At 38.8% G+C, this 15,653-nt stretch overlaps 1 protein-coding gene across 2 annotated transcripts in view; it reads left to right on the forward strand.

Moving 5' to 3' along the window:
* Positions 1–15,653, forward strand: part of npepps (aminopeptidase puromycin sensitive) — a 230,832-nt gene that overhangs the window by 160,212 nt on the left and 54,967 nt on the right. For both annotated transcript variants that reach the window (XR_013573387.1, XM_078529383.1), the window contains exons 11-14: positions 1,145–1,249; positions 4,547–4,607; positions 9,782–9,891; positions 10,851–10,914. Coding sequence is in view for 1 of the 2 variants with exons in the window: in XM_078529383.1 (XP_078385509.1) it covers positions 1,145–1,249; positions 4,547–4,607; positions 9,782–9,891; positions 10,851–10,914 (340 nt within the window). In the remaining variant the exon portion in view is untranslated. The remainder of the gene's footprint in view (positions 1–1,144; positions 1,250–4,546; positions 4,608–9,781; positions 9,892–10,850; positions 10,915–15,653) is intronic.

A 15,653-nucleotide genomic window follows, 5' to 3' on the forward strand; every position in this document is an offset into this window, starting at 1 on the left:
GTTTGGGCAGAATTTTTTAAACCTACATGTTAAGTTGAGTGAGTCTGCTGTGTAGACATTTTTTCTGGAATTTTAATAACTTTATTCATTGGTTTAAGACACTTCAGTTCCTTGAGGCAGCTCTCTGCTTTCAGGGAGCTTTCATTACGTGCTCCCCTGTGCCTGCACTAACTTCAGTGCTTGCCCTCCTCCCGCCCTCACCCCAGCAGCACTGAGCTTCTCAGCACACCTTTCACGCTGGTTGGCCAGCCAGCATGAAATCACAGTCGGGGGCTGATTGTGGGTGGCAGGCCATTTCCCAGGCCCACCTGCCGCACCTGCCCAACAACCCGAAAATCCTGCTGAAGGTGACAATGATTATAGAATACACACATGGATGGCACTCTAGTCCATATAGTTCATACTTCCTTAGAAAGCTGTGGTTGCCCTATGACAACATCAAACTTTTGAATGATTTGGGATGTGCATTAGTGCTGGCCATGTTTTTTTTTTACCAGTTTATACCTGTCCCCTTGTCTTTCGGTTATTTAATATTAATTTAAAATGGTGTCCCAAATCCACTTTCCTATTTCATGTAATAGCTTGTATGCATTATATGCTGTTCCCCCTCTCATTAACTTTGATCTTAACAGGAAGAGTAAAAGTTGTTGGAGCCAGACTTCATGTTTCAGTCCCCTGACACTTTGAATCAATCTTGTGGCCCTTTCCTGCCATACCTCCTGAGCTCTGATTTGGCGTGACCTTCTTTGACCTAACAATGTGAAGTGCCATAGAAGTGACCACAATTTATGTTGCAGCAGGGCAACTTTGTCAACAATTGTCAATTCACAGGATGTCTCTAATCAGCAATTTTAGAGAATGAAACACAGTAAATGTGAGTTAACTGAGAAACTAAAGTCTAACAAATGTAATTACTTCCTTTCTATACTACTTGCGATTCTTCAAATTGCCTCAAGTAAAAACATTTGACTCTGATATTATCAATTTTTGGGGTAAGTACTTCTAAGTCTGTATTCTTAGGCACGTTTAGCTGCAGAGTAAGTAATACTTGCATAAGCACACACTATTTAGACTACTCCCACTATGGTTGAACTTCTTAAGTTTTTAAACAAAAAGCATTAAAAATGCAATGTATTTTTTAAAGGTCACAGTAGGACATCCAGCAGAAGTGGATGAAATATTTGATGCAATTTCTTATAGCAAAGGAGCATCAGTAATTCGAATGCTGCACAATTACGTTGGGGATGAGGTAAGGCTCTGAAAGCATAAATTAACAATATGTGTGTTACTAGGGCTGTAATTTAGTGTACAGGCAGTTTTGAAATGTGTAGAATTTGGGCTTGTTTCAAAAGTTCAAAAATGAAACTTGTTTTGATGTTTGCCTTTGAAAGCTGGCAATTCTACATTGGTTCTAAAGCACAAATATCTATCATTAACAATACAGTGTATGCTGTAGTACCACACCATGATGGGTTGCGGTGGGGAGGCATTTATCAATAATTATTTTGACCCCATCCTCCAATTTTAGATGTCAGCTGAGGGTTAGTGGGTAGCATTCTTGCCTCTGAGTTAGATAGTTGTGGGTTTGCTCCAGAGACTTGAGGACAGGATCTGGGTTAGCACTCTAGTGCAGTTCTGAGGGAGTGCTACCCTGTCAGACATTTGTCGCCTCTGGAACATAATGTTAAATGTCTGCCTTCATGTGGATGTAAAAGATTCCTTAGTGTTATGCAAAGATGAGTAGGGAGATTCTGTTGCTGAGCTAGCCAGCATTTTTACTTCCACCATTAGCAAAAACAGATGATCTGGTTATTTAACTCACTGCTGTTAATGGGATTTTGTCATGCACAAATTGACTGCCATGTTTCCTTACATTACAACAGTGACTATTCTCCAAAATTAACTCATTGGCTGTGAGGCATTTAAGAATGTTCTGAGGTCATAAAAGGTGCTATATAAATATAAAGTTTAAATCTTTTTAAAAACCAAAGGACAAAGGAAAATATGCAAATGCAGAGAATTCTGGAACTACTTAGTGGATCAGTCATTTGTTGCAGAGAGAAAAAACAAGTTAATGTCTTGGGTGTATGTTCTTCATCAGAATTCAATTCTGATGAAAGGTTTATACCTGCAACATTAACCTGTTTTTCCTCTTTACAGACTACCCTGCCGTGTATTTCCAGCATTACCTGTGTATGTACTCGTCATTATTTGATTTTAGGTTTAAATTCATAGCTACAGTGAGAGTTGAAAACCCAGCTATCAAGCTGCTCTACATCCAAACAGGTCCGGTAATCTAATTTAAAAATGTATGTCTTTTTTTGAGGGAGAGGGGAAATGTGAATAAGGGATATTAGGAGGTGATCACAAGGCTGTAAAATAATCAGAGCCCAAATATCTTAGGGAAGTGGAGAAAGTTTCCAATTCATCGGAATGCCTCAATCAAATAAGAACCTTGACATCTCCCTCTGTCTTAAATGCAATCTACAATGTTTATTTTTCCTGAGAGATTTTAGAAACACTTTTTTTTGAAAAAGTTAAAGCATTAGTCCTGTTGGTATGTTCAGTTGTTGCATGATTGTGCTCAAAATAGAGCATTAATTAGAATGGAAATATTGCAAAATTATTTTAAAATAATTTGCAATCGATAATTTAGAAGTTATTTATTATTCCCGCCAATTGGACAGTTTTTTTAAAACACCCTATGTTGTTACCGTGTTTCTGTCTGTCTTGAACAGATCTCCGGAATTTTAGAAGGTTCTTGTTTTACCTGATTGTGAGGCAAAGCTAATTAAAATAGAGAGATCCTTGTAGCGTTCTTACATTCATTGCCAGACTCTTATCTGATGCTGTGATTTTGCACAAACCATGGCTACAGGACTAGAGTCAGATGCTTATTCATAGACCTTTTTACACATCATCACACGCAAAGAATAAAATGAGGAGGAGCTGTAACAATAGTACCTGGGGGATGGGAGGGTGGTGGGCAAATGCAGGGAAGGAGAATGAAACCTGTGATTATCATCTGCGCTTCTGGCGAATTCCAAGAAAAGAAAGTTTCAAGATTACATATATTGTTATCAGAGTTCCTTAGAATTAGCGAGGTTTTAAAAACTACTCTGCAGCCTTTGTTACGTTGCAAGATTGTAATTAAAAAGAAAAATCACAGATCATCCCCTTTGTCCTTTATCACATGTTTACATACTGCAGGCATGTGGGCATCAAGCTATAATGATGAGTTACTTGAACCTGAAAGTTTCATAATAAGATCTTCATGTCCTACTTCACGTAGGTGGGCCCAGTTGCATCAGGCCTTGTGCAGGAGTTCATAACAACTCTGAGTTTATCTGCAAGTCATGGCAGAGGGCTGAGGAAAAAAATAAACCCTTCAAGGTCAAGTTACAATTCTTTCCACTTTCCTTAGCTGTTGTTTTTGCAGAATTTTAAAAGAAAAAAAACATTTGGAACCATAAAATTTAAGAACTTTCACACAAATATTTTTTTATCTATTTAAAAATATATATATATTCTTACCATAAAATGGTAAGCTTCCTATTTGGGATAATAGCTTTCTAGGCTGTGTATTGAATCACATTTGGGTTCTACCTTGCCTCCTTGTTTTTCCCATTAGCCTAGAAATTACTGATTGAGATATTAGTGTAAAAACATGTAACATGTTTGTTTGACACTTCTCTGTCTGCTATTTTAATGGAGGAAATAATTCATTTAAAATAAGATGATTTGCCTCTTTTAGAATAGATAAGAAAAATGTCTCAAATGCATCAAATGTTTGTACACTAAAATTGCAAGCAATATTTCCAGGTTAATTTAAGCACAGTGGAAAGTGGCTTGGTTGGTCACTGAGGTTGAGTGCGGAAGCAACTTGTTTCAGCACTCAGCCCTGTAAACGGTAAGATGATTTTAGAAATTTGGGGGTGGGTTTCCCCCACATCCCTTCAGAAATCAAGAAGGACAAGGTCGGCATGGAACCGTATCATGAATTTTTCCTCTAAAGCAAGAATGCAGATAACTTATTTTGCCATGTCACGGTTCTGATGCTAAAATATGTATGTACTACTGACCAGACTTCCTTTTCTCTTCCACCATCAAAACAAAAAACCCTCAAAATTTAATAACATTTACCTCACCAGTTGGATCTTGTATATAGTTTTCTTGTTATTTTGTGCAATGCTGTCATTTTATTCCAAGAATACACAGACAGTAATTGATAGGTTACAGAAAGTGACGAGTATGACTCAGGTTATTTTTAAATTTTTTTTGATAGTAGGTATCTGGATGAAATACATGCGATGAAATGTTTTATGGAAGAGAGAAGCAAGACTGGAATTGGGTTATTAACTTAATTATTTTATATTCTGTGCTTGTTCTATTTGTGTTAGCAGAACAAACTGATTTTAAAAGGAGTAAATTAACTTGTCACTAAATTTATTTCAGTTTTATTTTAGTTTATGCTAGGATGTTATCTTGTAATTGCTACCTTGATTGATTTCCTAATTTTATTTAAAAATGTTGTTCTTCATTGCAGGATTTCAGAAAAGGAATGAACTTATACTTGACAAAGTTTCAAAATAAAAATGCAGCAACAGGTAAGCACAGTTCAGCTTAAATCACAGATTCTTTGTGGAATAGCTCTTGTTGCGCTTTTGGAAGAAGAGCTGGGAGTTATCCTGGTTTCCTGATCAACATTCTTCCCTAACCAATTCTACAAAAAGCAGATTATCTGGTCACTCCTCTGTTTGCAGCATGTGGCTGTGAGCAAATTAATAATCAAAACAGTACAGCAAACAGTAACTGATCATATATGAACTGCTCTAGGGTATCTGAGAGATGAGATAAGACTCTATAAATTGTCTGATAAGACTGTATAAATTGTCCTTTCTGGCATTAAATGCTAATTGTTTAAATGTAGCCATTTAATGCTATTTCTTTTTTGAGAACCAGCAGCCTGCTGGAGCATAATGCGTAATCTATTAAGAAGAGTGCTTTCCTCAGCTTTATGACACCAGATTATCTCTCAGTGCATTGTGAAATTGCTGCTCACAGTGAAATAAGTGTTGTTGTTCTGAAACGTAGGTGGCCTCTCCTTGTAACTGACATTATCTGTGTCAGTGTATTATAAATGTTTGCTGCTTGAGGAGCATCGGCTCCGAGTCATTGAATTGGACACTGAGCTGCAGACACTGTGGTGCATCAGGGAGGGGAAAAGTTACTGGGACATTTTGTCCCATACCCCTTAGGCTAATCAGAACTTTAGTGTTGGTCAATGATCAGGGCCAGGCAGGTAAAAGGGGATCCAGCAGGTAGTGATGGAGGAGCCTCAGCTTTTGGCTTTGTCCAACATGTAGAAAGTGCTTGCTACCTTTGTGGATGAGGAGAAGGACTGCAAGGTGGATGAACTAACTGGCCATGGCACCATGATGAAGGAAACCATTCAAGTGGGTGGTGTGAAGAGGAATGTGTTAATGATAGGAGACAGTATATCAAGGGGGATCAATACTGTCCTCTGCAGCCCTGACAGGGAGCTCCGAATGTTATGTTGCCTGCCCGATGCCATGGTTAAGGAAATCTCCTCGCAGCTAGAGAGGAGCTTGGAGTGGGAGGGGGGGAGAATCCATTTGTCGTAGTCCACGTGGAAACCAATGACATAGGTGGAACCAGGAATGATGACCTAAGAGAATTTGATGAGTTAGGACCCAAATTAAAACGCAGAACATCAAAGATAATCATCTCTGGATTGTTACTCAAAGTCATGCATGAATTGGAATAGGGTGAAACTGATTAGAGAATTAAGCACGTGGCTCAAAGAGTGATTCATGGTGCACTGGCATCAGTACCCAGGGAAGAGTGAACTATTCTGTTGGGATGAGCTCCACTTGAACTGGGATAGAACTAGTGCCCTGGCCAATCGTATAACTAGGGTTGTGAACAGGGCTCCAAACGAACAGGGAAACAGGGTTGTTGGGGTGTTGATTCGGATGAAGAGAGACTTAGAAATCCAAAGAGAAAGGTCGAGGTATTAGAAAAGTATAGTGATGTGGGTAAAGACCAGCAGAGTGGGACAGGAGGGGACAGAGAGTTTAACAAAAAACGTAAATCACCAAATAAGGTCATTGCAAGGAATAGAAGTAAAAAAAAAATGGAATTAAAGGTTCTTTATCTGAATGCATGAAGCATCTGCAATAAGATGAATTCTTGACACAAACAGAGGTAAATGATTTAGATTTTATTGCCATTACAGAAACATGGTTGCAAGGTGATCATAGTTGGGAAGTAAATATTCCAGGGTACACAGTATTTGGGAAAGACAGCTAGAATGGAGGACATGAGGGAGGTTGGGGTAGCCCTTACAAAAAAAGGATGTCATGAAGACATTACTGGGAAAGGACCTGGCCTCTCAAGATCATGAAGTAGTATCAGTATGGATGGAAATTAGGAATGGTAAGAGTCAGAAAACACTAGTGAGAGTAGTTTATAGGCTCCCTAACAATAGTTATCCTGTTGGGAAGAGCATTAAACAAGGAATTATTGGAGCCTGTAACGAAGGAAATGTAATAATTGTGGGGGACTTTAATCTTTATATAGACTGGGACAGTCAAATTGGCAAGAATGGTTTGAAGCTGAGTTTGTAGAATGTTTTTGTGACAGTTTCTTGGAGTAGCGTGTAGTGGAAACAACTAGTGATAAAGCTACCATAGATCTAGTATTATGTAATGAAGAAGGGTTAAGTGGTAATGTTGTAGTAAAAGATCCACTGGGAAATAGTGATCATAACATCATTCAATTCCTTGTTAAGTTTGAAAATGAGATATTTCAATTGCAAACAAAAATCTTAAAGCCAATTATATAGGTATGAGGGGAGAACTGGCTAGGGTTAATTGAACAGAAAGGTATGGAGGTAAATGAACAATAGGAAGCGTTTAAAGAAATAATTCAAAATGTTCAACAAAAGTACATTCCACTGAAGAGCAAAAGTTTGATATGAGACACCCATCCATGGCTCACCCAGGAAGTTAAGAATAGTATTAGATTAAAAGAAGTGGCTTACAATGTTGCAATAAACAGTAGCAAGCCTGATGATTGGGAGTGTTTTAGAAACAAGCAAAAAGGGCCACCAAAAAGTTGATAAAATGGGAAAAAATAGAATGAGAGTAAACCGAGTAAATTATACAAACAGATTGTAAAAGCTTTTATAAGTATATATAAAAGGAAGAGAATAGCTAAAGTAAACATTAGCCCCTTAGAAGCAGAGATGGGCGAAATTATAATGAGGAATGAGAAAATGGCGGAGGCATTGAACAAATATTTTGGCTGCCTTCACAGTAGGAAGACACAAGTTCCATACTGGAAATCGATGATAATCTAGGGGCAAAAAACAGTGAGGAAATTAGGGAAATTAATATCAGCAGAGATAAAGTGCTGGAGAAACTTATGGGACTAAAATCTGACAAATGCCCAGGACCTGATGGTCTATACCCTAGGGTTCTAAATGAGATAGCTGCAGAGATAATGGATGTGCCAGCTATGATTTTACAAAATTCCTAAGATTCAGGAACAGTCCCACTAGATTGGAAGTTGGCAAATGTTACACTGCTTTTCAAGAAAGGAGGGAGAGAGAAAACAGTGAATTACAGGCCAGTTAGCCTAACATCAGTTGTTGGGAAAATGCTGGAATCTATTATTAAGGAAGCCTTAACAATGCACTTAGAAAAGCATAATGTGTCGAGAACAAGTCAACATTGTTTTACTAAAGGGAAATCTAGTTCGACAAATTTATTAAGAGTCCTTTGAGGATGTAACCAGTAGGGTAGATAATGGGGAATCAGTAAATATAGTATCCCTGGATTTCCAAAAGGCATTCAATAAGGTGCTGTACAAAAAGTTAATAGGCAAAATAAGGCTTCATGGAATTGGGGATAATATATTAGCATGGATAGAGAATCAATTAATGGATAGAAAATAGTGGGCATATATGGCAGGCAGTGAATTCAGGAGTGCCGCAAGGATTGATGCTGGGGGCCTCAGCTATTTACAATCTATATTAATGACTTAGATGAAGAAACAGAGTAATGTATCTAAGTTTGCTGATGATACCAAGCTAAGTGGGAAGGTAAGCTGTGGTGAGGACACAGAGGCTGCAAAGAGATATAGACAGTTTAGGTGAGCGAGATGGCAGATGGAGTATAAGATAAGGAAGTGTGAAGTTATTCACTTTGGTCATAAGAAAAAAAGCAGAATATTTTTTAAAAGGTGAGAAATGTAAGTTTTGATGTTCAAAGAGACTTGGGTGTGCTTGTACAAGAAATACAAAGTTAGCATGCAGATGCGGCAAGCAATTCGGAAGGCAAATGGCATGTTGGCCTTTATTGCAAGGGGATTAGAGCACAAGAATAAAGAAGTCTTGCCAAAGTTGTAGAGGGTTTTGGTGAGACCGCATCTGGAGTAATGTGCGCAGTTTTGGCCTCCACATTTAGGAAAGCATATACTTGCATTGGAGGTGGTACAGTGAAGGTTCACTAAATTGGCCCCTAGGATGAGGGGATTGTCCTATGATGAGAGGCTGAGTAAATTGGGTTTATATTCTCTGGAGAAGAATGAGAGGTGATCTCATTATAACCTACAAAATTCTGTAGGGGCTTGATAGGATACTGAGAGATTGTTTCCATTGGTTGGGGATTCTAAAACACGTGGGCGCAATCTCAGGATAGGGGCCGATCATTTAGGACTAAGATGAGCAGAAATTTCTTCACTCAAAGGGTGAATCTTTGGAATTCTCCACCCCAGAGAGTTGTGGATGCACTGTCGTTAGATACATTTAAGGCTGGGATGGACAGATCTTTGGTGTCTCAGGGAATTAAGGATATGGGGAGCGGTCGGAAAGATGGAGTTAAAGCCCAGGATCAGCCGTGATCGTATTGAATGACAGAGTAGGCTTGATGGGCTCTGTGTACTCTACTCCTGCTCCTATTTCTTATGTTCTTACCAGAGTGCTGAGAGTAAATTGGAAAGCTTTTGAGAAATTTGTAAAATTTGGATGATCAACTACCAAAGGTATTATGTGTTCCTGCAGCCCTTTTAAAATTGCACTATTCAGCTTATATCGCCTCACCTCATTATGCCTACCAAAATGTATTATTTCCAACTGCATTAAATTTCACCTGCCATGTGTCTGCCCATTTCACCATGTCCTGAAGTCTGTTGCTATACTCGTTTAGTACATTTCTGAATTTCATGTCATCAGCAAACTTTAAAATTGTGCCCCGTACACTCAAGTCTAGTTATTCATGCATATTAAATGCAGTGATTTCTTTCTAATTGTCAAAAAACTGACTCTTGCATGTAGAAATCACTTTTTATTGTCATCATTCACAAACTTTTAATTTGTTTTGTGTGTTAGAAAATAATAGATGTCCAAGAGTGATTTTAAGGCTTTAATTTAATTGAGGGAGGTTTTAGTTGCCATCTGAACGACGAGATTAGATTCTGCCTTGAAACACATCACTGTATATGTGCCATCTTTCAGTAAAAGAAGAGTTATTCTCTTTGTGCAGATTTTAACCTATAACAAAATACAGACTTGGAGTAGGGAAGTGGGTGTGATAGTAAGCTAGCACATAGACTTTTCCTTTCTCTAATCTTCTCCATTGTTGCCTTGTCTGCCCTCTTGTATTTCTCTTAGAAACTGTATGTGGTTGTAGATTTGGGTTTTGAATCTTGGAGGTGGTGATACTTTGGTTTAAGAATTTTCTTTTTTTTCCCTCAGAGGACTTGTGGAACTGTTTGGAACGAGCAAGTGGAAAGCCTATTAATGCTGTGATGAGTTCATGGACCAAACAGATGGGGTTTCCCCTCATCTATGTTGAAGAAAAACAGGTGTGTTGCTAGTCCAGTCACAATCTCTGAATCTGTTCATATCTATAAAACAGAGTGGAAGTGGGCTCATAGAAACCTAAAAATTTACAGCACAGGGAAAGTCAGTTGGCCCATCGTGCCTATGCTGGATCTTTAAAAGAGCTTCATTCAAAAATATTTCGCACCATTTCTTGAAGCAGACTCATATATTTTGAAAAATAATCAATTGAGCTCCTTCAATGGCTTAATGTGTTTTGTTTTGTACGTCTCTGTCCCTCAAACTCTCACATGCGCGCGTGCGCACACACACTCTCCTGCTCCCCCGCCAATATAGTTAGCTTCAGTGAGTTTCCATTGGAGAGGGATGCACTAGCTAGGGCTTCTACTCCTGTTTACTCCTATAAATCCTGCTAGAAGTATGTGTGTATAGATGCTAGGTGAAGACATGTTTTCATTTGTGGCACTCCTCTGGTTGATTAGCCTAGGAATGCGCAGCGAGAAAATATAAAAGAAAAAGTCTTCAGGCCACTGTTGAAGTGGGAGCAGTATTGGTATCAAGGCAGGGTATCCTAACACACTATGGTTAGACAGCCACACAGTTGGATTGTTTACCAGTTGATGGGGAAATGTGATTTTTGTGCTCTGCTACATTCTGTTAACACTAATTTAATAATGCAGTGCTGTTCTGTACAAGGAAAGTGGTCCTTCAAAGGGAAACTTTGTGAGAGCTTCTTGCTCTCAGTCCTTCATCATTGTGAAGTACCAATTTGCTTTATGGCATTTGAAAAATCTACACAATATGCCATGTTCAAACTTTTTTTAGCTCTTCCTTTTCCAAATTTCGCTTAAACATATTCTTATTTGCAAGATGTGACTTTTTAAATTTAGGAACCTGTTGACACCAAGTCTTCAGGCTCATGTATTAATTTCATGTACTAGACAGGGTACAGTGGTATCTAAAAAGTATTATCTATTTTCAGCAAGGGGACAGCCGAGTACTGAAGATTTTCCAAAAGAAGTTCTGTGCCAGTGGACCATATGCTGGTAAGAGCAAATTAAATAACTGAAGCTGTGTTATATCTATTTATAATTTAGCCTGGTGCATACCAAATAAACTCTTTAAATTTTCAGAATATGAACCTTTCCTTTTCTTAGCGCTTCTACAAAGATAACGCTTGTAGATTTCTAATGAACATTGCAAAGCAGATATGATTGTGGTGCTGTGATCCTCAAAAGGTTGCACTTGTAAAAGTCCTTTTTATGTGTTTAAAGCAGACACTGCCTGAAAGCAGTTTAACCTTTTGGCTAGATTTATGCTAAAGTTCTTGGAATGTTAGAGCTTACGGAGCTATTTTTGCACCTCACCCCAGCGTCAAGAAATCTCGACAAGGGCATAGCATGCAGTGTCAACTTCCAATCCCTTGACCCAAACAAAGGACACAGTCCTGCTACCCCATCAAGGACTTTAGTGCCTGTTTCCTATCTCCAGCTGGAAGCAACTGATTTAGCATCACTAACCACATCTGAGTTTACATTTCACATACAAGCAATCCTTGTGATATGAAATGATGTTTTGAGTTTAGCACAATTTCGTATTGAATTCTGTTTAGTTTTGTACGAAATCCTAATACAAGACTCAAAGGTTGAAAGAGCAACATTCTCAGTCAATGTGCCACCTAGACTACTTTTTCTTTAAATTTATCATTTCCAAAACTTCTACCCAAAATTTAAGACTGTATAATGTGCAGTATCCTTGGACTAATTTTTGCTTTTTAAAAATGAATGTTATAATTTACCTCTGTGTTATAACCACCAGCATAGGTTCAAACTGAGGTTTGAAACCAAGCTTGTGGCAAGGATGCTTTGAGAGGTGGAGGCTGTGTTGAAGGGCCTCAATATATGGGAAAAGTCATCAGTAATTGGTGAAGGACAGCTGTAAATGGGAGAATTGTGGAGGGCACCAATAAATGGGGAATTGAAAGAGGACCTGAGTAAATGGGGACAATTGGAATTGGGTGAGATGACCAATAAATGGGCTCTTTTCTCTAGAAGAGAGGAGACAGGTGACATAGGTCAGTAAAATGTTTGAAGGGATTTAGTATGTTAGATGTAGAGAAGATGTTTCGACTTTTGGGGGAGTCTAATCACTAATGAGTGCAATAAGAAATTCAGGAGGAATTTCTTTACCTCGAGAGTGGTGAGGATGTAGAGCACTCTGCTGCATGGAGTGGTTGAGACAGGTGACCAAACACGGTCAAAGAAGTAGATTTTAAGGAAAACCTGAAGAAGAGCGAGGTTAGAGAGGGAACTTCAGAGCTTAGTGTCCAGACAGTAAAGGAACTAGGGGATGCACTAGATGCCAGAGATGGAGGAACAGGGAGTTCTCCAAGGGTTGTAGGCCTAGAAGAGCTTATGGATATAGGAGGAGAAGAGACCATGGAGAGGTTTGACCACAAGAATGAGAATTTTTAAATTCAGGTGTTTGTATTTCACTGTATTTCAGTGAACACGGGTGATTGGTGAATGGGACTCAGTGCAAGTTAGGATACAGACAAGAGTTTTGGATGAATTCAAGTTTACGGAGTGTAGAAGATGGCCAGGAGAGCATCGGATTAGTTGAATCTGGAGGCAACAAAAGCATGGATGAGTGTTTGAGTAGCAGATGGGCTGAGGCAGGGGTGAAGAAGAACAGAATCGCAGAGGTGGCATTTGGAAGTATTAATGATTGAGAGGATATCAGATTGGAAATTTAGCCCAATCAAGTAGATCATCAATGTTGTGAAGAGTCTGGTTCAGATCAAACGGTAGCCAGCAAGGGAGTCAGAATTGGTGACTTGGGAAAAGAGTTTGGAGCGAGGGCGGAAGACAATGACTTTGGTCTTCCTGGTGTTTAGTTGGAGGAAATTTCCAGGACTGGATGTTGGACAAGTGGTCTTGACAATACTGAAGCAGTGGAGGGGTCAGGAGTGATAATGATGAGGTATAGCTGAGTGTCATCAGCATCCATGTGGAAAATGATATCTTCAGATGATGTTGCTGAGGGGCAGCGTTTAAATGAAAAATAGAAGGGGCCAAGGAGAGGTACTTTTGGGGGTTTCCCATTATAGCAGTGCAGGAATGGGAGGGGAAACCATTTTAAGAGATTCTCTGACTATGAAAGGATAGGTAAGAGTGGAATCAGATGAAGACCAGTCCCACTTAGTTGGACAAGAGAGAGAGAAGCTTTAGAGGAGGATAGCGTGGTAATCCATGCCCCATTTCTGGTCTCTGCTGAGTTAGATGATCTCTGCTAAAACAGGTAATAGGGATACTGTGATCAATCAAGTGAACAAGGAACAAACGTTTCAGTCTGTGATCACTGCCTAGTGTAAGGTGAGCACAATATTTGCCTCTGCTTTGATTCCTCCAGTGGTCAAATAGCCTGCTGGCTCTTACTGACTGGCTTGTGGATAATGAATGACCTGTGGGGTGAGAAGCTAGTTGGAAATCAACATATTTGGAATAATCTTGCAGCATGATTCAGAATGAGAGAAAATGCGGAGGGGGCGAAATGGATGTAACTAGTTATTATTTGTCATTCTTGTTTGTTGGATTTTTAAAAAATTGCTGAGTATGTCAGAAAATAAACATTTCACCAAGTTTCACCCATGTAGGTGAGTTATTTTGGCTATGAACTGATCTGATACAAAAAGATGTATCACAATTTGGCAATCGGTGACCTTTGAAATTTTTTCTGTAAGAGACAAGTCGATTTGTGCTAAACCATCTTACTGTACATAACCAACATTGTTGAATTTACACTCAGACAAATAAGAGTAAACTTTTTTTATATTAAATACTCTTTTTAACTTTGCTCCCTGACTGAGACAGTAGGCAGATGACCACCTTACTGGCACACTGTCAATCATTCTTGAATCAGGAGATGTGAATTATGGTACTGGCACCCACCTAGCACAAATCAGAGATTGATAGAGGCTATGCCTGATCCATATATGTCAGTGCCTCTTAAGCATTTGGCAAAGAACAAGAGCTCTAAAGTGTTGTTAGCTTGACCACCCCAAGTGGAACACCCCCAAGTTTGTGAATCCTATGAAGACTTTTTTAAATGTACAATTTTAATTCTTAATTTTAAATCCTAAATTACACATAAAGTATTGCTGAGCTGAAATCTTGAGGGAGTTTTGCTTTATGAATCAGTCTGTGATTGCAGCTAGAAGTCCCTCTCTTGTTAGAAAGTTAAGTACTGTAGCAGATTGAATGTTTTTAAGCAGCACCCCTTTGTGCTCTGCTCCTGTCCTTCAGAACTTAGCAGGCTTGTCAGAAAATTCTGGGAATCAACAGCAGGCCAAACTGACAGGCAAATATTCCCAGTTAGTTGTCTTTTCTTTCCATTGAGAAAGAAAGACCATGAGAAGGATGAATTATCTGTGGCTAACTAAGGAAATTAAGGATGGTATCAATTTAAAAGAAAATGTTGCAAAGATTAATTGAAGGGCAGTAGATTGGAAAAATTTTAGAAATAGAATGACTTTTTAAAAAAGAGGGAGAGAATAGATTGAGTTAACTAGCAAGAAATATATTAAGAGCTTACAGAAATATTGAAAAAAAGAGAGTAATGAAAATAAATGCCAGTCCCTTAGAGGATGACACTGGGGAATTAATAATGGAAAATAAGGAAATTGCAGATACTTTAAACAAATATTTTGCATCTTGTCTTCACAGTAGAAGACAAAAGAAGCATCCCAACAATAGTAGAAAATTAGGGAGAAAAGGGAGGAACTTAAAACAATCGTTATCACTAGAGAAAAAGTATGAGGCAAATCAAAAGCTGATAAGTGCCCTGGACCTGATGACCTGCATTGAAGGATCCTAAAATAAGTAGCTGCAGAGATGGTGAATGCATTGGTTGTAATCTTCCAAAATTCTGTAGCTTCTGGAAAGGTCCCAACAGATTGAAAAACTACATATGTAACACCCCTATTCAAGAAAGGAGGGACACCGAAAGCAGGAAACTATAGGTCAGTTAGCCTAACATCTCTCATTTGGAAAATGCTTGAAACCATTATTAAGGAGGTAATAAGAGGAAATTTACAGAATCATAATACAGTCAAGCAGAGTCAATTTGGTTTTATGAAATGGAAACCAGTGTTTGATAAATTTATTTGTGATCTTTGAGGACATAATGAACGGGATGGATAAAGGGGAACCAGTAAGCGTAAATAATTGTTTCCAAAAGGCATTTGATAAGTGAAAGGTGACTGACCAAGAAAAAGGGTCATGCTTTTGTGGGGGTAAAATATTGGAAAGACGATTGGCTAATAGAAAACAGGGTCAGGGTAAATGGGTCATTTTCAGGTTAGCGAACTGTAACGTATGGAGTGTCATGGGGTGCTGGGGCCTCAATTATTTACAATCTGTTAATGACTTGAATGAAGTGACTGAGAGTTTTGTAGCCAAATTTTTGACCATACGAAGATGGGTTGAAAAGTAAGTTGTGAGGAGGACACAGTTGCAAAGCAATGTAGATAAGTCAAGTGAGTGGCCAAAAAAATAGCAGATGGAGCATAATGCAGGAAACGAGAGGTTACTTTGGTAGGAAGAGTAGAAAAACAAAATATTTAACTGGAGAAAGACTACAGAATGTTGCAGTACAGAGGGATCTGGGTGTCCTTATACATGAAACACAAAGTTGGCTGAGTGGCAACTCACGGACACTTATTCCTACCTCCCCCCTGGGCCATGACCCACCACCAAACATCAAGCCATTGTTTCCAGGACTGTAA

Source organism: Cetorhinus maximus, chromosome 25 (genome assembly GCF_964194155.1).
Source record: "Cetorhinus maximus chromosome 25, sCetMax3.hap1.1, whole genome shotgun sequence".
Lineage (NCBI taxonomy): Eukaryota > Metazoa > Chordata > Chondrichthyes > Lamniformes > Cetorhinidae > Cetorhinus > Cetorhinus maximus.